This window comes from Hydractinia symbiolongicarpus, chromosome 14, assembly GCF_029227915.1.
Source record: "Hydractinia symbiolongicarpus strain clone_291-10 chromosome 14, HSymV2.1, whole genome shotgun sequence".
Taxonomy (NCBI): Eukaryota; Metazoa; Cnidaria; class Hydrozoa; order Anthoathecata; family Hydractiniidae; genus Hydractinia; species Hydractinia symbiolongicarpus.
In genome coordinates this window covers 13,935,565-13,963,529 of record NC_079888.1, presented here as the reverse complement: position 1 = coordinate 13,963,529, position 27,965 = coordinate 13,935,565, and the positions used below count along the sequence as shown (strand labels likewise).

The following is a 27,965-nucleotide window of genomic DNA, read 5'->3' as shown; positions in this document are numbered from 1 at the left end:
CGGATGTGGATATTGGAGACGCTACTATTGACCCCAGCGATGGCGAGTGTATGGGCAGCATGTATTTTACATTGAAATATGTTATTCCCAAACTGGGTCAAATCATATCACGTACCATGGTGCAAAATTCTAATCCAGAGGTTATCTCATTTGATAATTCAGACTATAAAATAGCAATCCGGTTTAATGGTGACGATGATGAATATGAGATTACACTATGCCAGTACGTAGATCATGGCTGCTGTCTTCCATCAGATTTGTATGTGTTGCTACAGGTCCCTTGTGGTTAGGGAAGTGATTTTATAAGCCCTATGGTTTATAAAGAAATGAGTGAAGAACCTAATCAAGTAATCACCGAGAAAAATGAAGGTCCTGTTGCTGCTGGTAAGAGACTTGCTGAGTGGAATCGCAAGAACAAGGCTGACCTGAAGAAGAACATGTGTAAAAGTACTTCCCAAGAGAGTCAGGTTCCTGCAACAGGTACCTCTAAGTCCATGGGAAGTGGTGTATACATTGGTGAAGGCCTACTCGCGATCGCATGTATTGGAGGTGTCATATATTTTATCCGTAAAAAATCCGCAGGTACCCAGCAGCCTGCTGCAGTGGTTCAGCAAAAACCTACAACGAACCACGATATCGACATTTTTCGTATGAGATAGGCCTATAATAAAAGCATGAGCAGCAAAGAATATCAGAAGAAAGTTGTTGATAGCCTGTGGGAGTCTGTCAGACTAGTTTCATATACAATCGTCTTGGCACTGGGTGCCAAAAAGGCACTAGTCGTTTCTCGACCAGGCGCGAAAATGGATCTGGAGGATGGGCTTAAGCTCGCTGGATATATGACAGGAGCGATCTTATTTGACGATTACGCGATAAAACAAGGTTGGTATAAGCGTTCCTCCAAAATGCCTCCAAAATAAACGTTCAAGGTTTTGTTGTCTGCCCATGGCATACAACAAACATGGTTATTGATATAGTAAAAGACCCGTGCATGAGCATATTCACAGGGCCCATGGGATGTAGAAGAACGCAACGTGTCCTCGATCTTTTAAAAAATGAGTACAAGGGTCATTTTCACAATATAGTGATACTCTGCCCCACCATCCGCTGGAACAAGACTCACTTGGAAAGATCTTCACTTTGGAGAGATCCATATGTGTTCCTTATGGAACCAGGCGATCAACTATTTCACTGGATAGAACAACTGTCGAGGCTTTTACGGGTGAAGAAAGCCTATTCATTATAGATGATATGATAGCCGACGAGAGTATGGATAAGAAGCGTCAATCCTTGCTCGAGTTAGCTATCAACGGGAGACATCGAAAGCACAGTCTCTGGCTGCTAACGCAGTCTTATACTGCCCTAGCCAAGAATCTCCACCGACAGAAAAAGCAGTTGTTCATGTGGTATCCCTCGGAGCGCTCTGATATGAAAATTATTGATGAAGAAACGAATCTTATAGAGGATTGGGAATCGATTAAGACCAGCTTGAAAAAAATCCAAACATGCCTGTCTCTGGATCAGGCTTGAGCACCCTCGGACTTGAAAAATTTTGGAGTGACGTGGGTGTACATACACTTGAAATTTGGAACCTTGACTTTCAACTAAAAATAAATGACTTCTATCAACAGATTACATGAGGAAAAGTGGGAATTGGAAAATCAGCTGGCTGCCTGCCACCAAGAATACCCGGATACCCTACCTTGAATCTCAATTGGAGGCTCTTGACTAAGAGCTTCGTGATGCATTAGAAAGGGAAAGGAATAATAAGTATTTTTTCTTATCTGTTCTAATGATCACCCTGGTTGGGCTATGTCATATTAAATAAAAAATGTCTTGTCTTGTTGAATTTAACACATTACCTGCTGGAGCTATTGAAATTCTATTCGATGATCAAGGTAAACCCATGTTCAAGCGTTCTTATTTGGGAAGGTTCTTGGGTATTGCTAATATTGCAGAGTCATATCGAGATATTCCAATCATTTCACGTAATGAAATAGGGTTGGTTTCAAACCAACCCCTTGGAAAAACTAAAAATCCTCATGATGCCTTCATGACATTGAATGCTGTTCTTGAGATTTGTGCGCGTTCAAGAAAACCAAGGGCTATTGAGGTCATGAAATATTTGGCGCTAAAATGTATTGAAAAATTAGAGGAGGCCATTGAGGAGAGGGATATGGCTATGGTGATGCTTAACGATGATCCTCAAGAAAGAGAGAAGCAGCTCGATCTACGAACGAAGATATGTACCACATGCCAATGATACGGGCAAGGATAATGTTATTATGATATTTCGCAAAACATACAACACCGGAAGACGATAAGTATCACCATCTTCCGTATTACAGCGCACGCAGACGTGGTATTTTAAAGAAAAAACGATGGATCAGGCTTCAATATCCTGATTCTGAAGAAATCGTTGTTATAGATAATGCAAATGGGATGCACGCGTTTAATAGGTTCGAAGAGGAAGGACATATGGAGCGATACATATGTCATTTTTGGTTGATTGATCTTTCCCGCGATGATTTGTATGACCTTGGTGATCCGGCATTAGAAGATTAGAGACGCGTGGTTTTGCGTGTTCATAACACACAAAAAATCGAGAAATTTACCATTCTTTCACATACTCCGGAGGTATTTCAACATTCTCTGAAATCAACATTAATTCTTCCGCCACAAAACTTCGATCAGGCGCTCCTGCGGAGCCGCTCGGCAACCCATCTGCCAAATAGTATAACAACCTCGTACCTGTCACTATATGGTCGAGTCTATATGTTTTCTTGCTCCACCACGCATCGGTGGCGCGTCTTTTTTGATCCCCATGTTCCTAACCAGGTTGTAGCAGATATAAGTATAAGCCGTCGTCCGGCAAAGGCTTTTCCTGCCCGTCAGGACGGAGCCGCAGGCGATCAAGTTCGCTTTTTGCAAGTGGGCAGATGAAGGTTTCATTCCGATCATCGCGGTCTTGGTATTGTTCATGCTTTTCAAAATAGTGTACAGGTGTTTCACCCAGGTGGTACTGGTTTTGTCAGAGGCAAGCTCTTGCGCATCTTGGGGTTTAAAGAGCCTTTGTGCGAGTACTTTGTTGTAGGACTCCACGAACGCTGTGAACGTGTGGTGATATTTAGTAGTAGCCCGTTTAATCTCGACGCCCTCGCTTTCTAACAGCTTTGTCACGTCTGATTTGAACTCTGACCCATTATCGCATTGGAATTGTTAAGGATAGCGAAGAGGTCCGGCCTTGTATATGTCCTTGAGCATGTTGGCTACTTCACTAGCTTTCTTGCTACGTAGTGGTCTTGCCACCTTATACCTCGAGCCAACGCCAATGCCTGTGAGGATATATTTGTACGTATTGCCATACAATTTATCATGTGGCATGTATAAGAGATCAAACAGGTCCATCTCATTGGGTCTCGTTATGGTGAAATGAGGGTAATTGATACGCTTTGGCCCTCGAATATGTCTGAACCAAGCAAGTTGCCGAGTTAGCCATGATGAGTAATCTGATCGCCTTGCGTCCAGTCCAGAGATGTTCGGGTTGGTAATATATATGACTTAGCTTTTCAGCTTCATCGGTTGTAACAATATGCTTTACTTTTGACATGTTTATTATACATGTCAAAAAACGATTACATATACTTGTACGCTGCAAACCCCAAAAGAGCCAAGGAGCCAAGAATGAACGTCAGTTCACCATCTTTTTGTTGCTTCGAAGGTGTGTAGAAGTCGGATAACTTAGGGGCCTTCTCGATCGTCGCGATATAGTATTCCCTCATACCCTCGTCGAGCTCCTTGAGACTCTCCCCAGCTTGGCGTTTAAGCTCTCTTTGCCGGTTATACCAGTCAATTTTGCTCTGTCTGTCACGTACCCATTGGGCTTGAGCAGCTTGTAATTTCTCAACCGCTAAATCATGCCTCTTACGTTCTGCCTCGCCGTGCCCACTAAGTTTGCTAAATAGATAATTTGAGCCTGAAAATGCCAATGCGTTTATAATGGCTCCACCTGCGAGTACTGCTATAGTTGCCATTTATTTTGTAGATCCAAGACCTACAATGATCTTAATATTCTACTGAATGAAAACAACCTCCCTAGGATATTCAATTGAGCATCCATTAGCAAGTACACGTAACATCGTATATCCCCCGTGCCATCCGCTTTTTTGGTCATATGAAGTGTAATACCATCGCCTAATCTTTGTAGGGGTCTGCAAGAACCATGTAGACTGTGATCCGGACTGCTACGAAGATCCATAAATACCGCATATCTTGCACTGAAGAACTGCCCAATGGTCATATCCGAATCGTGGCTACCAAAAAGTTCAACGACGTTTTCCATGTGATCTTTCGGGAGCATGGCGTGACTATACAGTTCGTTAGGCTCACCTTCAATAGTGATGCTAATTTTCTCGATCTTTGGGTTATAGAAGACCTCGTTGACCCCGCTATAGGCCTTCACTTTCCCCGGGTCTACGAACAGCAGTAGGACGCCTTTCAGGGACTTGGTAGGAGTGTCGATCTGGAGGTTGTAGGAGGTGTCGGCCTTTTTTATGGTCACTACTTTACTGCGGAGGATCCTTTCATACGACAGGGCTAAACGGCTATATCGAGACATCATCGCGGAGGCCAGGTCTTCATTGACCACCTTGTCAAATTCAAGGCAGATATTGCTGATCTTGTAGGAGGAATCCGCGGCCTTTGCCGCTGTGCTTCCAGATGCTGCTGTACCAGCATCTTTAATTATATCGCTGTGCTGTGCGAAGTGCAGTGCGAACTGCAATCTGTCGTGTAAGCCTGCTTGATAGAAAGGTAAGTCTCTAGTGAGTTCGAACATTTTGCCAATAGGGATAGCAAAAGTATTTCCATACGCTGCCACGATCGCCTTTTCCTCGTCAGTTCCTACGTGATCGCTGGCTTTTATCTGTAGAGCCCTGATGGTGCCGTCATTGGGGTTGATACCTTCTAGAATTAGGTTGTTCTCTCGGTCATACTTTGGGATCCATAGATCCCGATATACTACCAGGGTGTTGTAGTCAGAGATATTTTGCACTTCATGGCCGTTAAGGCTTATGCGAAGGTTTTGAACCAGGGCCTTACCGATATTGCTAACGATGGTACGTTTGGTGTTTGTACCTGTCAATTTCAAGTCAAAAAGCAACTTGATTGAGCCGGGGAAAATCACATCATTTTTTCCTAAATTAGGAATATCAGCGTAGGGATCTTCATTCTGGTTAATTGTGCTTGGCACATGGCACTATATGGTCGAGTCTATATGTTTTCTTGCTCCACCACGCATCGGTGGCGCGTCTTTTTTGATCCCCATGTTCCTAACCAGGTTGTAGCAGATATAAGTATAAGCCGTCGTCCGGCAAAGGCTTTTCCTGCCCGTCAGGACGGAGCCGCAGGCGATCAAGTTCGCTTTTTGCAAGTGGGCAGATGAAGGTTTCATTCCGATCATCGCGGTCTTGGTATTGTTCATGCTTTTCAAAATAGTGTACAGGTGTTTCACCCAGGTGGTACTGGTTTTGTCAGAGGCAAGCTCTTGCGCATCTTGGGGTTTAAAGAGCCTTTGTGCGAGTACTTTGTTGTAGGACTCCACGAACGCTGTGAACGTGTGGTGATATTTAGTAGTAGCCCGTTTAATCTCGACGCCCTCGCTTTCTAACAGCTTTGTCACGTCTGATTTGAACTCTGACCCATTATCGCATTGGAATTGTTAAGGATAGCGAAGAGGTCCGGCCTTGTATATGTCCTTGAGCATGTTGGCTACTTCACTAGCTTTCTTGCTACGTAGTGGTCTTGCCACCTTATACCTCGAGCCAACGCCAATGCCTGTGAGGATATATTTGTACGTATTGCCATACAATTTATCATGTGGCATGTATAAGAGATCAAACAGGTCCATCTCATTGGGTCTCGTTATGGTGAAATGAGGGTAATTGATACGCTTTGGCCCTCGAATATGTCTGAACCAAGCAAGTTGCCGAGTTAGCCATGATGAGTAATCTGATCGCCTTGCGTCCAGTCCAGAGATGTTCGGGTTGGTAATATATATGACTTAGCTTTTCAGCTTCATCGGTTGTAACAATATGCTTTACTTTTGACATGTTTATTATACATGTCAAAAAACGATTACATATACTTGTACGCTGCAAACCCCAAAAGAGCCAAGGAGCCAAGAATGAACGTCAGTTCACCATCTTTTTGTTGCTTCGAAGGTGTGTAGAAGTCGGATAACTTAGGGGCCTTCTCGATCGTCGCGATATAGTATTCCCTCATACCCTCGTCGAGCTCCTTGAGACTCTCCCCAGCTTGGCGTTTAAGCTCTCTTTGCCGGTTATACCAGTCAATTTTGCTCTGTCTGTCACGTACCCATTGGGCTTGAGCAGCTTGTAATTTCTCAACCGCTAAATCATGCCTCTTACGTTCTGCCTCGCCGTGCCCACTAAGTTTGCTAAATAGATAATTTGAGCCTGAAAATGCCAATGCGTTTATAATGGCTCCACCTGCGAGTACTGCTATAGTTGCCATTTATTTTGTAGATCCAAGACCTACAATGATCTTAATATTCTACTGAATGAAAACAACCTCCCTAGGATATTCAATTGAGCATCCATTAGCAAGTACACGTAACATCGTATATCCCCCGTGCCATCCGCTTTTTTGGTCATATGAAGTGTAATACCATCGCCTAATCTTTGTAGGGGTCTGCAAGAACCATGTAGACTGTGATCCGGACTGCTACGAAGATCCATAAATACCGCATATCTTGCACTGAAGAACTGCCCAATGGTCATATCCGAATCGTGGCTACCAAAAAGTTCAACGACGTTTTCCATGTGATCTTTCGGGAGCATGGCGTGACTATACAGTTCGTTAGGCTCACCTTCAATAGTGATGCTAATTTTCTCGATCTTTGGGTTATAGAAGACCTCGTTGACCCCGCTATAGGCCTTCACTTTCCCCGGGTCTACGAACAGCAGTAGGACGCCTTTCAGGGACTTGGTAGGAGTGTCGATCTGGAGGTTGTAGGAGGTGTCGGCCTTTTTTATGGTCACTACTTTACTGCGGAGGATCCTTTCATACGACAGGGCTAAACGGCTATATCGAGACATCATCGCGGAGGCCAGGTCTTCATTGACCACCTTGTCAAATTCAAGGCAGATATTGCTGATCTTGTAGGAGGAATCCGCGGCCTTTGCCGCTGTGCTTCCAGATGCTGCTGTACCAGCATCTTTAATTATATCGCTGTGCTGTGCGAAGTGCAGTGCGAACTGCAATCTGTCGTGTAAGCCTGCTTGATAGAAAGGTAAGTCTCTAGTGAGTTCGAACATTTTGCCAATAGGGATAGCAAAAGTATTTCCATACGCTGCCACGATCGCCTTTTCCTCGTCAGTTCCTACGTGATCGCTGGCTTTTATCTGTAGAGCCCTGATGGTGCCGTCATTGGGGTTGATACCTTCTAGAATTAGGTTGTTCTCTCGGTCATACTTTGGGATCCATAGATCCCGATATACTACCAGGGTGTTGTAGTCAGAGATATTTTGCACTTCATGGCCGTTAAGGCTTATGCGAAGGTTTTGAACCAGGGCCTTACCGATATTGCTAACGATGGTACGTTTGGTGTTTGTACCTGTCAATTTCAAGTCAAAAAGCAACTTGATTGAGCCGGGGAAAATCACATCATTTTTTCCTAAATTAGGAATATCAGCGTAGGGATCTTCATTCTGGTTAATTGTGCTTGGCACATGGCTGATCTTCACCCATTGGCGTTTGCCTTTCATACCGAGCATCGTCTTGATCTCTTTGTTAGGATCTAATTTTGTTCCAAAAGACATCCTTTTTTATACAGGTACAGGGGTTGAAATAAATGCCTATAAATCCAACATATGAACCAGATTTTTCGCCGGAGGAAGATATAGAAGACGAACCTGAGGAGTTCAGCACCGAGAGTGAAATTCTTAGGCCTGAGGATATTCCCACTACATCCTCAACACCTTCACGAGGTGGCCTCACTTACACAACTGCAAGGTATGAACTACTGACATCAAAGGTTGATAGCCTTTACGAAGCCATTGGTGAGGAGCGCCGTCAACCACTCGCGAAACATTATGATGGCTTTGAAATGGATGGTAATAAGCTTACCTACGATGCTGTAGAGCTCACGAAACAAAATGGTGAAATTAGAAAAGCTTCCGCGATAGTTAGGGATCTTGGCGTGGGACGATTGCGTGCCTTAGGTTTTGCCGACTATACTACACCACACAAGGGTAGTAAAGCAGCGGCTCAAAACCTTTTGAATAATATTGATACCATCGAGGACAACCCCGGAGACATCGAGATGTTGCCGCTGCTCGATAATATAATAGATGAAACGAAGAGCCTCATGGAGGATACTTCCTTTACCGAAGCCTTCGATGAACGCGAAAGACGGAAGCTTCATCTCTATGTTAAAACGCTCCAAGACGACTTGAATAACGTGAAAAGTAAAATGATCTACTACGATGGCGAGCTTTCAAAGGCAGAGGACAAGATCAAGAGGCTTGAGGCGAAAAAAGCTGGGTCCGACGTATCAGAGGATCAAAAAAATTTGGGATAAGGACCTCGATAAGGCTAAAGAAGATCGGGAAAAGCTAAAGGATGATCGAAAGGCGATAATAGAAGAACATGGTCTCTCTGGAATCAATACCCAGCTCAAGGCGATTAAAGATCAAGGCGATTAAAGATACACTCATGAATATGGCTGAAGACGACACATCGCTAAGGGAAAAGCTGACCATTCTCTTCAAAGAGCAGGGGATCACTATCGCTAGTATCGTATCAACTGTTGGTCTACTTATATCCACCTTGGTCCTAGCACTCACAGGAGGTAGTGGGGCAGCAGCAGGTGGAGGTAGTGGCGGTACCAAAGGTTTCGTGCAAAAGCAGCTGGAAAGGCTCGGGAAATTCCTTAAATATCTAGCAGGGAAGGCAAGTGCTGCTCTGCCGGGGATAATTGGTACGATCGTATCATTATTCTTCCGGGTAGCCGCTAAGGTCGTGGAATTTATGGCGAGGCATTTGTACATGGCCATAGCAGGTGCTGTAGGTATCGTGGTGGCTTATGTGGGAAACAAAAGGAGTGGGAAGAGATCGTAGATTATTCTGATAAACCACCTAACTTACCAGATGACAATGTTTTAATGTTTCATCCATATATAGGTGATAATTAGCAATATCCTCACAGTGATAATAGTAGCCTTAGTTTCCTCATGAACAGCAGCTTCCTCGGAGGATGGTGGATGGAGGGGTATATCATGTACCATTGGTATATCATGTACCTGCTTCCTTGGTACAACAGCATGCGGAGCGTTAATATTGGGATTGATACCAATCTTGAAATGTCAGGATCTTGTTGTTAAATCCAGCCACATTTCCGATTCTCAGTGACATATCGCTTGGGATCATGTAGACGCCATGAGCAACACTATAGTCGACCTTGCTTCGTGCATATCTGAGTACGTTCTGGAATTCACTAATATCTCTACCTGTATTTGTAAGTTTAATCACCAGCTGTTCAAAGGTTGTCAAGTAAAGCCGTTGGGCATCGATAGAACTGCCTTGATTACCGATAATTCCTGATCGCGCATTGGCTTGGGACTCCAAAATCAAATACGCGATAACTTTTCAATGCCAATACGTGTAAGACCCTGACTATTTTCAATTATCCACCTACTCCATGAATTTTCATTAAAATATGAAGGCCCACTGCCAGGAAAATCTTTACGTTCGAACTGAAAATACTCTCATTTTTCCATTCTTGCTCACTTCCAGATACTCCAAATCCACGTGCCAATGCGTGAAGCTTTTGATTATTGAAGGGGTTATTCAAAAGATTAAAGCGGGAAGAGCCAGGCAACGATACCTCAAGCTCTTCGAGGATCTTCCGAATTTGGAAGTATATATGGAATCGGTAAACGGCGCGCACGAGCGGTAAAGGAGAATTAATGTGCTGCATTGATATCCCACAAGCCGATGTAGCGCAAAATACCGCAAAATTCAATTGCGTAGACCAAATGTTAAGTGGATGAGTCCTCCATTCATCAACCGGGGGGTTACTATGGAACACGTAGAATACGAAAATATCAGGGAATTTTACTTTGAATGAGGACCCCTTCGCGTCTATTACTATATCCTGCACTATGAGATCCGAACCTTTAAGCCGTTCCAAATACCTGCCATGATTAGAGGCATACTTTGGCAGTGGGTTGTACGAGTAAATATTTATTCTTTCTTAAAGAAAGATGCGACAGTTATTCATAATGAATATTGACAAGCCTACAATATTTGATGACTACCTAGGACAGGATACGAGGATAGCCCTGAAATCAATCAGCAGTAGGCTTACTTGGTTGAATCTCTACAGCAATAACGATTTTACTATCCGTAAGGTAGGATCTGATCAGACGATTATTCGAATTAAAATAATGAATGGGTTGTACAAGATCGAGGATTTAGCGAGTATCGTCAACAGTCAGGCAGGAGATAATATTAAGCTGTTTGTTCTGAAAAATGGACTCTGCAGGCTCCGTGTCAATGACGGATACACGGTGGTGATTCATCGACAACTGCAAGAGCTCTTGGGTCTACCCTACGATCCCAGTAAAAAATACTATATAAAGGGTGACTACGATTCATTCTAAGACTGACGTATACCAGCAACTGAGGCTTGTTTGCCCTCAGTTAGATGAGGATGATTGCTTGCTGGATGGTAACAAATCCAAGATAATGACCATCCTACCAACCAAGGAGGTAGGTGCTTGGGGAGACATGTTATCGTGGAGTTTTGATAACCCCGTGTACTTTGAAAGGTGCAACAGACCGTCTAGAGTTTATGCTGACGGATGAGCATCACCACGATAAGAATGTTTCCTTCATGGGTATAACCATGCACTTGTTCATAGAATAAATGACAGATATTACAAAGCTTTATCCGAGCCTACCACCGAGCGCACCAGATCAAGAAAATGAGGGGCATGTGTATCGATTATAGAAAATGGAAGAGATCGAACAATTTCTGCGAAGCGAAGTTAAGCAACGTGAAAAACTCGCTAAAAAATTTGGAATGCATGGAACCTGGATACACTACATGGATCACGAGCTATTAGCGATAAGCGTGATCACCTCAGGCGTAGGGATAGGGAGCATGCTCAATGGGATAGGAGTTCCTCTGGCGGTAGCAATGGGAGGAATCGCGATCACTGTAGGGTTGGGGCAGACGCCCTTAAAACAAGGGGGTAAGAAGCTGAATTACAACCGGAAAAAACACGACTCAATAAGACTTCTTGCGGAAACGAAATTGACTAGTATTGTGGACCTCATATCAAGGGCTATTAAGAATGGAATTATATTCGACTACGAGTTCAGTTTGATCATGCAAGGGAAACAAAAATACCTTCTGCTCAAGGAACAAATAAGACAACGTACGAAGAAGATCGTTAGCGAGATCAATAACCAAGAGAGACAAGCACTTATCGTCAAAGGCCGCGATGAGGCGAGGGCTGAATTATTAAAAAACTTGCGCAATATGCAAGCACTACCTAGATGATCCACCTAAATATTCATAATTTTAATGTTTTGTACAAAACACTAAATGACACCAATCACTTCACCGGTATCACCATCTATCAATAGGTCATTGTCATATATGATTGTTCGTTTTTTTTGTCTCTCTTTTAAACATCTTATGTACTCATCCAGGATTTTCCTCGCTGCGATCTCTGCGCAAGGTTTGCAATAGGGTCCATCCGTCTGAGTTCCAGTATCTCTATACTTTACTTTGTGAATAACAGCTATAATTTCCGCCCTTTTCATTGTAGAATAACCACGAATCCCGAACTCTTTTGCCTCTCTTTTCAAATCGTTCATTGTTTATTTTGTATATTTGAGGAAATATACAAAATCTATCGAGCTTATTAGACCGCAACGAATGGTGCCTCTTCATCATCTGAATCAATAAGATGTGTGGTGCCATAAACCTCGACAACCTTATACTTGCACTCCTCCAAGTAGGTTTGCATGTAGTAATTTGAACCATGCCTGTAGATGCTTGATAGCTTGATTATGGCGCTGCACTCGCAGCTTTGTTTTAGTGGTACTTTGAAAATCAGTTCTGATTTTACCCTCCGACTCCCTCACTTTAGTAGTTAAGTATTTACCTTTTTTTCACCGGTGGGGTGGTGAAGCAATGACTCTCCAAGGACTCTACCTTGGTCAGGATACTCTCATACTTCTCTAGCCACTCGGGATGGTTATATATATCGAATGACACGGTAAGAGAGCAGCCCTCATCATAACGCGAGGCACCATTGGAATAGAGCTTTTTGGGTGTTTTGATCAAAAGAGGGGATAACATGTTGTCACTATTTTTATAGCCAATGACGAAACGTTCATCTTTGCCCTTGTTTGCTGGAATAGGATCGTTTAGCACAATATTTTCAATGTTTTCATCTTCAATATTTAGTAGAGTCGCTTTGGCATAAAAGTCTCTTGAGTTAACATTCTGGTTAGCAAATTTAAGCATCCCTTTATTTATGGACATTGAACCCCCAACTAGGAATTTTTACAAATACACCACCCACCATTGTAGGTGATACACATAATATAGTGCTGCCAGCACAACATCCCTCCATTTATGATTAACCTCCTTCCACACTTGCATCTATCATATTGATCAAGAGCAATTCCGCATTCATCGCAATACTCAGTTGTCATACTTTATTTGATAGAACTCCGGTAACTAGCCCTTGGAGAATTTCCCTTAAGTGAATTCTATATCTGTTATTTATAGCCTATATAGAATTATTAGGATTTCGTGCATGATTGATGACGTCATATATATATATATATATATATATATATATATATATATATATATATATATATATATATATATATATATATATATATATATATATATATATATATATATATATATATATATATATATATATATATATATATATATATATATATATATATATATATATATATATATATATATATATATATATATATATATATATATATATATATATATATATATATATATATATATATATATATATATATATATATATATATATATATATATATATATATATATATATATATATATATATATATATATATATATATATATATATATATATATATATATATATATATATATATATATATATATATATATATATATATATATATATATATATATATATATATATATATATTTTCGGGGATTTCCCTTGGTCGTCGATTGTATTTATGAAAAACTGTGTGATCTCCTCCCCTCCTACTACTTGATCAGTCATTTTGAAGCCGGAACACTTGTTTTAGCGCCGGATCAGTGTGTTTGTGTCATCATTCTGTCGTTTCCCAGTTCCATGTTTTACTACGTCCTGAATAAAACAATGTTGTGACGCCAACATATTGTCCTGGTTTATTTCACCTATTTGTCTTTTTCTAATAATACACATTAAGGCACACTGATTTCAAGTCTGTTAAAGGGTTCACTAAATTTTGCAATATTTAAATGTATATTCTTTAAATTATTTCTGCATAATTTTTAGTGTTTTTGTATGTTGTCAATATTTACTTTGATCACAAATGGTAACCAGGCAAGTGCAATTCCGAGAACGCAGACGAGGGGAGACCGGGAGGAAAATTGGGAAATTCCTGAAGTAACTAATGAAACTGAGAGCTAGAAAATTTGATATTTAAAAATAAAAGAAACAAAAATTTACCGTCGATCTAAGAATAACAATGGCATTTCAAGGGAATAGTGGTGCTCAACTTTCAGGTACAAAATTTTATGTAGCTAGGTATATATTGCTTTAAAATTCGTCCGCCAGCATAACGAAAATCTACTTATCTGAATAACCAATGCCAACACGGAAACATATGTTCTCATAAGTTAACACAGTCTTTAAAGCTTACAACACATCCATTTTTGTATATTTTTCGGTAACTTTCCTTGTCTTTTACAAACTTTTTCCAAAAAGGAGTCTAAGGGGGGTGTCAATTTTTTGCTTTGATGGTTCGTGTTTTTATCAAATATATATGTATACTTTTAAACGTAACCTTTTTTTCTTTCTGAGGTTCTTTAAGGACCGTCCTGTTGCGTTTCAAACTAAAACCGTGAAGTGCAGATAGTACCTAAATACTAACATAATATATAAAGTGCCAAACGCACCATAAGTCTAACATAACACCTGCTTACTTATATATATAAAAGTTTGTCTCCAAAGAAGGATATAAACAATGTTTCTTGAACTGTAATCGTTTACGACCATGTTTTTATAAATCGTCATAGTCCAACACTTTTTTTTTGGACTATGACAACTGGATTCTTGTATTTTGTTTGACTCTTGCACAGTTTCTTGGTCGCTCTCGTCATAAAGAATTGTTGCATCACTTTTGAGATCATCTTCTTCCAATGAAGATTTGCGTTCCAATAAGACAGAGGGAGCTATCTCAAGTTGATACACCTCCCCAACCCCCAACCCCTGAGAATAAATGGTAACAGTATAAACCTGCCTAAAAGCACCTTTATTGTGACATAACACTGTGCTATTTTTTAACAGCATCTTATATGACTGTGGAACAGTTTAATACTTGCAATCATGACACTCACTATCATCGTGAAAACTGTCACTGTAGGAAGGGGTGTTAGGAATATTAAAACTTTGTTCAACAGGCTCATCATTCATAGGAAAGAGCAAGCATCATTTCTTACCTCATGAATTGCACAAAGGAAATCAAACTTTTGACGTTTTGATTTTCTTTAAATCAAAGTCAAACCGAAGTTATATATTTAAAATGGGTAGCTAGAGCTACCATTTACAAAAGCTAAGTTGAAATAATGGACTAAGTTTGCAATTTATACAAGAAAACGAATCAGTCAGGTTACTGCAAAATCAATAATTTGAAAAAGTACTAAATCTATATGGTATTTATAATCAAAATCAAATCCAGGAAAAATATTTTTCAAGTGTTCATATGATCAATTTTAATTTTTCAACATTTTCATTCACCACAATAAATATAAACCCACTGTATATCCAGAAATGGCTTAGTTTTTCCTTGTATATATATGTTTTTACATTTACTACATTATAAGCTGTTATATGGGCAAAGGTTCGGGTTGATATAAATTTATTTAGGATTCTAATGTCCTTAAGCTTATTCAAGTTGGTATTAAGTAATGATTTTTTGATTTTTTTGTGAAGATTGTCACAATTTTTGTTGTTGAATTACTTTTTCTTGTATTGGGAAGGCAGTGACAAGCTTCAATATCAGCCTTTTAAATATTTACATCAATGCAGCTTGCAATTGGGATTCCCTTGTCTTCGAGGTCCTCATCTTTAACATCCTCCGGTATTCCGTGAAATTCAATGTTGATTCTCCTTTTATAGTGCTGGACGTTGACCATATTTTTTTCGATGTCCTCAATGCGTTTGGATTTATCTTGAAGATCAGTTTCAAGTTCTGATTTTAGGATTAAATTTTTGTTTTACTGTTTAAACATTATATATTTCTTTTTGATTGGCCAACAACTCTGTGAAGTGTCGATCAAGTATAGAGAATCTGTCCAACAGAAATTCCTTCATGATAGCTATCTTCATGTTTTCAGTTTTGAGAATCGTATCGCTGTCCAATGGTGGAGTTTTTGTGTTAGCTTTACTCCTTGTGTTTCTTGTATTGGTGTATTTAAAAAGGTTTAAATATGTTTAAATCAGTAAAAAATTTTAGTTTACAGACCTGGTTATGCCCATTCTTTTTTGCATGCTAAAATCACATCCTTACTTTTTAGTAGTCAAAACACAACTGAAGGAGAACTGACGATTGATAAAAGTTGTGCTTGAAATGTTCATTAGATTGCTGCCATGACAATGTCAATGAGGCCTTTCTGTTCGGTAAATTACTAACTTGCATGACATAATTCCACGGGGATGTAAACAAACGCATTTTGAATGAACAGGAAAACTGTGTCTCCTGTGATTGTCTGCAAGTAATTTTATTCAACTTGTTTTGAAATGAATATCTGTTGAAAAATAAAATAATATTTCACTATAAAAAAATGTAGTTTTGGATATGACTTTATCACTTGAAAAATAAATATAAGTATTATGTGTATATATACAAATTTATTTTGAAATTTTTCCTGCTATTTTTTGTACTAAACATTTTGAAAGACACTTTTTGCCATCGAAAACAAGAGTTCAAATGATTATGCGCAATAAAGTGTACTGGAAGTGATTTTGTGAAAGCAAAGCAAAACAAAAACAGTCTAAAAGTTTTTATTTCTTTACCTGTTTTGTATCTCAAATTCTTAAAAATTATTTTTCGTATGAAGTTGTTTTCTACTATTAGTTTGTCTTCTTTAAATCTTTATTTTCCGTTGATGTATGTCTCATTTGGTAACTGTTTTTGACATTGGCGTAACGTAAATGTATTCGAGACTGACGTCATTAAAATTTTGAAATTACAGAAGCCATTGCCTGAACTTTTATTTTGAGGTCTGATATGTTGGAAATGGCTTGAAATAACTGACATCGAATCCCACATGAGTAACTAGAGGTCACCTAGGACCAAATTGGGTAAGTTCTCTAATGCTGGGTCTGGCCCATTTAAGAACAGACAGGTTAAATGATGACTTTGAAATAGGCCGTTAAACCCTAATATCTTTGTAACTGTTTGTCAAAAGTGCATGATCCTAAAAATTTTCTTAATCAGAGTTTCAAGCTCTATACCATCAGTAACTTTATTTTGTAGTATGGATTAAAATTGTGGCTTGAGGAAGCATTTTAGACACATCCTAAAATTGTCAGCCACGTCATTTTAATATGAATTAAAATAAATTTGAGAACTTCTATCTTCTGGCTAAGGTGTCTTTTCAAAAAGTGTTATGTTTTAGAAAAATTTGATTATGGGTCTTAAAAGGTGCCTGACATTTTTCTTCATGAGCAAGAATGGGTCTTTGTCCTGTAAGCCACAATTTCTGGTTAGAAACAATATATAAACTAGAAATGACATCTCCCTGTAATTTAACAGAATTTAATGAAGTTTTTACACAGTGAGTACATACCGTAATATGTCTTACACAGTGTGAAAATATATTCTTTATCATATTTTTTAGCTAAATTTACCAGTAAAGGCTGCATGTTCAAAAATTTGATCTGTTGAAACTTCTTGAATTTGCCTTACTCAGAACACATGATAACCTGAAGACATATTATCACAACTCACTAATAAATTGACATTAAGAGTGTAAGACTGAAGAGTGTATAACCTAAAAACCGTTAAATCAACTAAGCGAAAAGAACTATAACTAAACGCTAGGAACTCATAAACTTATGGAAAATCTATCCTATGTAATAACTAAATGTCATTGTTTTGCATTGATGCCCATGTTCTGCTAATAACTTTACAAATTGCCAAAAACCGTTTTCCTCAACAAAATGCAAAACATCAGAAATTATTTTTTACTATAAAAATATCCTGCAGTATATATACATATATTTAAGAACAAATGCTTTTAAAACATTTTTGCAACTGACAAAACATTTTCAGCCACATCTTTTGTAAGAATTTTAAACTTATAGCAGTTATTAATAATAACATTCACTGCTTCAAAAAACGAATCATATTCACATTTCATAACAATGACAGGTAATACCTAACCAGTAGTAAGGTCAGCCACAAAATGGTAACCACTACAAAGGAGTGTTCAGTATAACCTGAAACTACCACTAATTTATACAAAAGCACCATAAATATAATCTATTTCAGTTTCTGTAATCCACTTTTTGGGTCTAAGTAACAAGTCAGCCACAAGGTTTGCCATTAAACTAATAATCAGTCATCTTTGTCTGTATTGCTGAAGAAAGAAATCTATTTTTTTTACTGTCCAGTGTTTTGTTGATCTGTTTAAAATAGGAAGATGTGTACGAATTCATACAGAGTTAATTCAGTTTAACTGTGTTAGCCACTACCATGGTTCTTGATGCAACCACAATGTGGATAATCCCAAGCACAATTGTTACGCCATTGTTTTACATATATGTGTATGGTTGTGGTGTATATTGCATACACACCACCACCATGCACCATCTATGAGCTATTTCTATGCTTTGTCACATTTTCTTATGGGTTTAAATTATTGAATTCAGTAAAAAATTGTCTTTAAATTTTTGCTGCGTTGGATATATATGACATTAAAAAAATGGCTGAAATGTCACAATGTGGCATCTTTTGAAATATGCCATGTTAAAATTAGGATACTGGGATTTTGTTGAGCTCTGAATTGCTAAAACCATATTTTTAATAACATATCATAATATATATAAACATTATATATTTGTATTGATAAATACTCTATATTATTATTTTAATATTAGGAGTTATTAATATTAATCTTTCTTTTTATAATTCTTGTAAGAAATTTATTATTATTTGATTTAGTTGTGCAAACTCAATCATTGGGAATGCAAGAAAATGTACAGCAACCGTTGTCAATTACAGAACAACCAAGCTCGGTATAATCTTTTCATTCATTATTTTGTTGTATTTATGGTAACTTACATCCGTTCTTGTAGAACATAAAATGCTATAATGTGAGATCACAACAGCTTCAAAGAAGGGGCTGATTAACATTGTTAGGGTTATATTCATGACTTGGACAGGACTTTAAATGGGAACCTTTCACCCTAAAACAAAAACACTTTTAACTAGCCAAGCAGTTGAAGTCAAAATCCCAAGAGAATAAATTTTTAGTGGAAGTGGTAGACTAATAATTTGTGGTTATATTTTGATTTTAAATTTAATAAGTGGCATATTACTTGTTTGTTTTCAAAACTTTTCAGTATGGACACACCTATCGGTATAGCAATGAAAGAAGAGATGGAAAAGCTTATGGTCATATAAAAGGAAGGAGAGGACCATATCCTAAAGTGAAGGTAAGTTTGCCAAAAACAAATTTATCCAAATCTATCAGCACAAAAGACATTGCTTTAGCGCATCTTAATGTGCTTATTAATTCTTTGATGTTTATTATGACATGAATCTCGTTTGAAGGGGGACGTTATGTTATAGGGGAGGGATAAGGTTTGTAGATACTAAACAAAGTAACATTATACATTATAAAAAGATGAAAAAAAAACTTAAAGGAACAAATTTTTGTTGATCCTAAATTTTACAGATTTTACAGTGGTACATCAACCGCCCAATACATTGCCAAAGTAATAATTAAGTTACCTTTATTAAAAATTAAATTAAGAAAACTGTTCTCACCAACAGTGAATTTTTACAGAATCAACCGTTCACAAAGTTAAATTTAATACAAATTTTTTCGAGAGGATAGTTCGAGGGCATATGTAGAATAATGTAATAATGTAAAATAACTCAAGCGAATTAGAAGAGAACATTAAAGACAATATAAAATAAAAAAAGCCTAAGTTATATTTGCAAGAACCTTTTTCAAGTTTTTGTCGATAATGATCAGTTTTATGTTTTAAAAATATGTTATTTCAAATTTGTTCTTTCCGTTCTTTTGTGTTGTCTGTTTATTTTGTGAAGATATAAAGATACTGCAAAAAATTTGCCCTCTGCAAATTTATATTATCCTGCATAAAAAATTTCCTTTTCTGCAAAGAAAAATTAAATTCATAAAAAACTGTTTTAGCTAACTGCTAAATTAAATACCTGTTCAAGTTTGTCTTCTTAAAGTAAAAAATCAATTAATTTTATTATACAAAATAAATTTTAAAACTGATGCTTACTTACGTTATGACTTTGAGTGCTTAATCGTTTTCACGAGAAGACATATTGAAGTTGTGCCATGTAACATGGTTGTGTTTTAGACAGAGATCTGTATTCAAGTGGATTACTCAATTGATTTATTTCAGTGTATACATTTCTGCTTTTTTGACATACATTCCAAAGTACAACAATTAAACGGCTATCATTTTTTTTAGCTGAATCCGTGTTTTCAACATGGGAAAGTCATCTTGTCTCTTGTAGACAGTAATCACCAATTGCATCCATACTCTTCGATACGCAAAGACAGAAGTGGTCAACAAAGTGAGAATATTGATTTTCATGTCTATGATATTGGTCAAAAGGAACTCGAGTAAGCCATAATTACTTTTTCGTTTTACCTTATTCTGTGTGGAAATTCCCTTGCACTGAAAGTTTCTAATATTTTTTTTTGAAAAAAGTAAAATTGCATAGGGTAACTTAAGGAGTTTTAACAATTGATGAGAACATTGACATAGCATATTTTCATGTCTGTTTTCTATTCAGAACTGGAATGTGTCCATTTTGATTATATTTAATTTTTATTTTTTATTTTTATCAGTATGATCTATATTAAGGCTCTTCCTCAAATAAAAAAAGGTGATGTTGATTGTATGTGTTTACACTAAAATTGCAACATAACTGAGTGTCGCACCTTTGTTTTCCACCAAAATTCAATAAGAATTAATTTTTGTTTTGTTTTGCAGCACAACACAAGTTTTGAGTCCTTAACTTTCAGTGGTTTTTATTTAGGTTAGATTTATGCATTCAAGCTCTGAAGCGTCAAAATGATTCAAATAACAGAGCTGAAATGGATTCAAAACGTTCAATGTTGGTCAGACGCATGAATTGCGTTTATAAGTCGGCAAGTTTTATAAATGACTATGCACTGAACGACTGTGATGCTTACAATTATGCGAGTATGATGAATAATTCATATGAAATAAGTGATGGTAAGAAAATTGTTTTTAATATTTTAAGCTCGTAGTGTACAGCTTGATTGAGGTTATCAGTTTTCTGGGTTTCCTGAAAAATTCTGTTTCAAAATTCAGTTCTTCTTTTTTCCATGTTTTTGTATTTCAACCACCAGTCGTTTTTTTACAGAAATATCTACGTGGTTCATGTAAGCATCTCAGGATTTGTGAAAAGTCACTATGGCTGAAACAACAGCACAATTTCTTTTCCTAAAGCGGCTGAGAAAAATATGTATTGTTTGTGTACAAATTGATGAACCCTAAGCATACTTGGTGTTCTATGCCTGTAAATTTGAGGTGTAGGGGAGTTCTGCACCACACCCTCACACTATCCATAACTTCTGATATTAAACTTGGCACAGTTGTAGCATGTCACTTAAGGATCAAAGTAATAGCGATAAATTTTTGATAATGTCAGCATTTTGCTTTCAAAATATCTACTTAAAATCCAAGTAGTTTAGTACTGGAACAAATTTTAACGTTCTTATATCAACACAAGATTTATTAAACATATCTTCCAGTTTTTACTTATTTAATACGATAAAGTGCATAAAGAAGCCCGAAAACCCCGATAATATCTAAAAATCGGGGACCGGGTTTGTCAAGTATCAAAACTTTGTCCTTTGATTGCTCTTGATGAATGTTTTTCTTTTTATAAGTATAACACATATTGCGTAGGCTTTATGAGTCCTTCTGATGTGTGCTTTCTTGTGTTTTGGGTGTTTTACGTAGACAGATATGTATTTTCTTATACGTAACAAGACTTCGGTAACATTACTATACTCTCTGAACTCGCCCCCGTGTAATTATGCTCTAAGCTTGGTAGTGTTTTTACATATGCATATTCCAGCTTGATTTCGAACGTTCACTTGCCCTTAAAAAAACAGTTAAAGTTAAAATGTAAGTTTGCAGATACCATCTTAATCAATTCTGAGGTTATTATAAAAATGTGATAGAAATTTAAGTGATAATTTCGAGTAATAGCAAATATCTAGGGCTCTGGGAGACTTTCGTCTAACGGATGATAATAAAAATGCAGGTAGTATTATAGCTATAAAACATAGCAAATCACAGCAAAAAGAGTCGATAGGGGAATCCACTTGACCTCTTTAAGGGTATTTACGGGTTACCAAGAAGGTGCTACAATTTAGACTTCTACAGAAGCTCAACAATGTTAAATTTATGGATAGTATCCAGAAATAATAACTTTTAGTCAAAATGCTCTGTTTGCGGGGGGAAATTGGCTTAGATATGTTGACAAGAATATAAAATTAACTTTATCACCCAGGACAGCTACGTTAAAACAAATCTTGTAAAGTTAAAAAGTAACCGAAACACAAAAACATAATTATTGATTGCATAACGTAATCTTTGTTTTAAGTGAACAATCAGAATTGGTTAAAAGAAGCAGCAGAACAACAAGCAAAAGAGACAGATCTGAATAAATGTCATCTTCGCTTTCAGTTGGTTTTACAAAGTGTAGATGGACGTTTCATATATTATCCTCCCATATTTTCGTCTGTTATAATCAATGCACGTAAGTTTTTTACAGAAGTATTAATTAACTATTTAAACCCGTGGAAGAATCCCCTTAAATGTATTGCGCTTCTTATCACAAAAAGGTTTATTGATAATTTCATTAAGAAGGCTAATAAAAAAAAGTTTTTAACGAAAATTCCTGGAAAAATCCACTCAGCAACGTTTACGTTTAAAATTTATTGTATAATTTATAACAAAAAATAATTTTTGTCGATTTCATTAAAAAACGCAAACAATCAATTAAAATTTTTACTTTTAAATCAATTGAAAAAATAGTTTTTTTGTAACGAATTTCATGTTAAAAGTTCTTAAATATACATTACGTGTTATTAAAAATACATTACGTGTTATTAAATATACATTACGTGTTATTAAATATACATTACGTGTTGTTAAATATACATTACGTGTTATTAAATATACATTTTTTTATTCTTTTAATGCCTAGGTTCAGAAACCAAACTTTTGAAATAATCGATCTGAGATTCAATTTTAATTTATATAGTCGCCCTGTGACTGTCAGACAAAAATTCTGGGGGATATCTACTGTTACTACTGTTGTTTGCTTTTATTAGAACTCGAAACTAAAGATAGGAAAAAATCAGACCAAACTACTAAGAATTTGTTGATTTATTGCTTAGTTTTTTAAATCTCAGCTAAATTTACTAGTTGCGTTGCGTATTACTTTTTTTTACTTGTAAAGGCTGCAAAAGCGGTGCTGATATGAATATCATGGCATTTCATGTTATCCAGAAAGAAATAGTTGGACCTGCAAAAGGTGGAACTGAAATCCAAGTAAACTGTTCAAATGTTGATGGTGCGTAGTTACTGTTCTTGTAATAGAATAGTTGTTTTACTTTCGTTGATATTTGATGCAAATTTTCGAATTAGGCACAGACAAATTTTTGTTTGTCCCTAATGTTGTCATTTAATGTGCATTTTTATATATTATTACTCTAAAATCCTTAAATACACGCCAAATTAAAACAATCCAGGGTTATAGCAAGAATTAAATTTCAAAGTTGTATTCTTACCACTTACTACTTTTCTGTTTTAGCGGAGGATGCAGTCATTTGCGTTCATGATGGAGGTATGTTTAGCTTGTTTATTTAAGGTTAACTTTTATTTTTTGTTTTATTGTTTATAATTTCAAGAACTGTTTTTTAGAAAATACCTTGGAGCCATCATGGAAAAAGTTTGTTCCAATAAACAAAGTCGATATTCATAAGAATGTGAGTAGGCACCATTTAGCCATTTAAATTCTCAGCTCTACACAATTCTCTACAACTAGTAATAACATATAAAAACTACTTTACACATGATTTTTTGTTGACATTTGTTCTGGGTTTTTTGCCATCTGCTTGGAAAGACAAAATGCACGTGTTGTCTTGCTGACTCGAAATCAAAATCTAGTTAAAATTGCATTTTTTTGTTTTTTTATACTTTTTATAACAAGATAATTTTTTGTTGACGTTTGTTCTGGGTTTTTTGCCATTTGCTTGAAAAGACAAAATGCACGTGTTGTCTTGCTGACTCGAAATCAAAATCTAGTTTAAATTGCGTTTTTTTTATTTCTTTTATAATTTTTATAACAATGTCAATGAAACAGGGTGGCCATACCTTTAAAACGGAGACCTTTTTAAAGGCCATAAATATAATCAGAACCCTATCTAGACTTTGGACTTTTGTCCTATAATTTTATATACTGCCACTGCGCAAAAAGTTTTTTCACAAATAGTTTTTTTTATTATGTTTTGAAAATAAATATACCACTAATTCTTACTGTATTTTCTTTGACGTGTAACCAAGCGTATGGTAACCTTGCAGCAGGACTGATGAATCATAGTTATTTCAAACTAGGTCAAAATGAATAATCTTTCTGTATTTCAAACAAAGAACAACATGATTATTTGCGACTTTTCATTTTCTCCTACAATTTTAAAAAAATGTGGTAAAATTCAAGACAAGGTTTTCAGTGTTTCTCATTATTTATCATTATAAACCTGTGATTACCCACGGGTTTATAATGATTACCGACACAACACATGGCACCATGCATCACATCGCGCTATACTACACGACACTTGACGCTGTACCACGTCGCATTTTACGTCTGACACTCCAACAATGCCACACAAAACTTCGGATTACATCACACAAGACGCGTATAATTAAAACCTATATAACCCTACCTATTTTTTTTAAAAAAAACCCTTTCAATTTTAGACTAGTTTCAAATTCATCATGCCACCATATCGTGATGGTAAAACAGTTGAACCGAAAAAGGTCTTTATTGAACTTCAAAGAAAATCCAACAAAGATTGGCATTCTCAAAAAAGAATAGAGTTTATATATCAACCTAACGATGAAGGTAATATGTTTCTGGTTATTTTTTGTTGTTTTTATTGTTGTTGTTGTTTGTTTTATTGTCAATGAACTTGAGTTTCCAGAATCTGCTTTACTCTGTAATGGCAAAAAGAAATGTTTATAGAGTAATAAGGGCTTAATGCGAATGCAAGTATAAACGATCTCCCTCAAGAAAATACAAGTGAATCATTTTGTTATTTATCTTGCGAAATACTTTAGATGATTATCACATCGGTGCCAAAAGAAGGAAGACGTGCGATCCATCACCAATTGATCCATCATCAGCTGGAGATAGATTGAGGTATGCTGGAAATTTTAGGACTCTGAGTGACTCCATCATCGAATACTTCAACACACCTAGGCAGACTTCGTCTCAATTAGACCAACAAGATGTTGATATCACCTACGCAACAACAGGAAATAAAAGCAACAACTTGTTTGGGAACAGAATTTTTCATCAACCAAATGAACACCAATTGGATGATACTTGTGGATCAACAAACCTCATAGCAGCATCATCCATTGCAATGCCTGGACAGACCTTTGATAAATCTAACGATGTCATCAACCACCTTGACGAATTGCTTAATGCTCCGCAATTTAATTTGGATGCGTCTCAAAAAATTAGGGAGCCAAACAGCATGTTATATCCTGGACAACCAAAATATTTTCAACAAATACAAAATAATTTGCTGACACCGCTGAAACCACTACAACAATGTCAAAATGAGCAGCTCGAGCAACTGTCTTCAGAGCAATCAAGAGTAGTTGTGTTGAATGAGAAGTCAATTAAGGCGCAACAACTGCAACAGACACAACATCCTACACAGTACGCACAAGACATGCCCCAGCAACAAATCGTTGAAGGTGTCATGCCTGGACAGGAACCTGTTGATAACATCAATCAATCCCACATACTGTTGCAACAACAGGTTGTTGAAGGATCAAATATAGTGATGCCAGCCGTTTCCCACAGTACTTCTCAAATGGTGATTGAAAATCAATATGTGGAAGCAGACGTTCCGGACGCAGAAAAGACATATAATGATGCAGAAAAGAGTGCCAATGTTTATGACGAAAAGCTGAAAAGTTTGCAGAGTTTCCTTCATGAACAAAACAGTCCCTTTAATCTTTCAGAATCCGATTTGAATTTTTACTGGTCGTCAAACAATAATGCGGAAAATAGGAGTTTCGAGGAGTATCTATAAGCGAAGACAGGGGGGGGGACTGACAAAATAATCTAATCTTAGTATATGTCGTCAGTTTTTTTGTTTTTAAAAAATTTGTAGTGATCTACACATAATTCTACTTAGTTTGGTTTTATACGTTAATTTATCCACAATACTTTTTGCATTATTGGTTCGTGCCCAATCCAGCTTTTTGATCGCAAGTAGGAATAGAACTTTGACAGAGCTCTTTAAATTTCGAAAGCAGCATTTATTGAATAGCTTGTCATCCAGAACGCTAAATCAAGCTATTAATCTTGTTTCAGCATTTAGTCGTACTAATCGATAACTCCCATCAAACTTTCTGAAACGAACAAAGTTTGGATTACCGTATGATTTTTTATTGTGTCAATATAATAATAACAATAACAACAATAGAGGGTAGCATCCATAAAGTAAGTCCCTACCATCAAGCAACCCTTTGCCCTCCCTTTTGTTCTAATCAGTACTTTATCTCTTAGTTATAATCGACCTTCTTCAATACGTAAATAATTCTCTTGTTCCCTCATGTATATTTAAAAAAAAATTAAAAAAAAAATTTTTGAATGTATTATTATTATCTGAACGCACCTTTATAAATATGTCTTATGTAAACTTGTTGCAGTAAAAACATGTAATCACTAAAATAAATAGCACTTAATAGCGCAGAATCTATCGTTTTGTAATAATAGATAAGGTTTTCTGTGACTGAATATACTGAAGAATGCGAAATCTGAAAAAAATTAGTCTTTTTTGTTTACCGGCTATTTAAACATTACGTCATTATAGAGATAGACGCGAGCGTACTCACAAGTTTTAAATAACATAGAAACGAGTGTGATTAACAACATCAATTCTTTCGTGGATAACTACAGCTTTTGACTAAAAGTATTTCACAATAACCACCACAAGTAATCACATTTGTTGTTTATATGTAGAGTGTCGCATTGTCAAAGTTCACTTCTCGATGTTTACAGCGGACGTAGGATTGCGGAGATTCAGTTTAATCTATACTCTTGAAACATGCTGATTGTTGGTCACTTCAGCACCTCTATTTTCCTTGAATGTTGCGATCTTCGTTGGCTTCGATGTAAAACATTATGTTGGACGAGGAAGTCAAATTTGGTGCACCCTTGTGCCAGTAAAGGCTTGTTTTAATATAACAAGATCCCTGCATAAGAGCTAGTTTATGTCAATAAAATATATACAGCATTCAACGTAGTACTTCCAAAATATGGAAGATAAAGAAATCAGTAAAGCAACAAAAGGTTAGCATTGCAGGTCAGGTTGACCACTTAGTCTACTTAAACCATGTCTCACAACCAGTGTGGAGTACTTAGCACAGAAATGCTATTGCACATTCAATGAAATTGTTGCAGTGGTCTGTTACACGTATGTTTTTTAATAGGAAACCTGTTTATAGAAACTAGTTGCTGAAGCATCAAAATAATTAGGAAACTTTCAGTATACAATGTTAGCACCCTCTGCTAACCGAGCTATCAGTGTGATAGTGAGACGAGTTTGCAATTGTCTTTTCTCTCACTACAGGATCGTGCCTCGTTGGTGGTTTGAGCCCATCAAGACAAGCCTTCACTTCCGCCAATCACGGCCACTTATCAAGTCGCTTTTGTCGGTACAATACCTTCATCAACCCCCAAAAACTAGGAAAAGAACAAAAAACTGAGTATCACTGTTGGTGTAGCAGTAAAAACTACTAAATTTAAAATAAAATATCACGCACGTATTAGAACATCGATTCAAAAAACATAAAACGGACTCCGTCGTCCCTCTTAACATAAAGGTAACAAAGAATATCGAACACAAAAACATTCACAAGCATACGGATACCAACCATCACCTAGTGAGACTATGAAATACTTTTTATCAGTCCTAAAATAGGCTGTTCTTATTTGTTGCCTAAGATACACAAACGTTTTCATAAAGTTCGTGGAAGGCATGTCCTTTCCAATTGTGGTTATTTTACTAAAATATTTTTTCTTTGTGGATTTTCATCTACAACCATTATTTAGACAGGTCAAAGCTT

The 27,965-nt window shown here is 36.8% G+C and overlaps 1 protein-coding gene across 1 annotated transcript; it reads left to right on the top strand.

Moving 5' to 3' along the window:
• Positions 1–13,302: 13,302 nt before the first annotated feature.
• Positions 13,303–26,989, top strand: LOC130625455 (uncharacterized). The gene is made up of 11 exons (XM_057440556.1): positions 13,303–13,840; positions 18,505–18,578; positions 18,906–18,998; positions 20,016–20,170; positions 20,590–20,789; positions 22,192–22,347; positions 23,053–23,166; positions 23,407–23,439; positions 23,517–23,581; positions 24,576–24,720; positions 24,936–26,989. The coding sequence occupies exons 1-11, from the start codon at positions 13,804–13,806 to the stop codon at positions 25,922–25,924; spliced, it is 2,061 nt and encodes a 686-aa protein (XP_057296539.1). The 5' UTR covers positions 13,303–13,803; the 3' UTR covers positions 25,925–26,989.
• Positions 26,990–27,965: the final 976 nt, after the last annotated feature.

Excerpts from the sequence above, each read along its gene's own strand:
- LOC130625455 (XM_057440556.1), top strand. The coding sequence starts at position 13,804 with ATGGCATTTCAAGGGAATAGTGGTGCTCAACTTTCAG. Across the intron at positions 18,579-18,905 it reads TTACAGAACAACCAAGCTCG|TATGGACACACCTATCGGTA; the intron begins GTATAATCTTTT and ends AAAACTTTTCAG. Across the intron at positions 23,167-23,406 it reads AAACTGTTCAAATGTTGATG|CGGAGGATGCAGTCATTTGC; the intron begins GTGCGTAGTTAC and ends TTTCTGTTTTAG.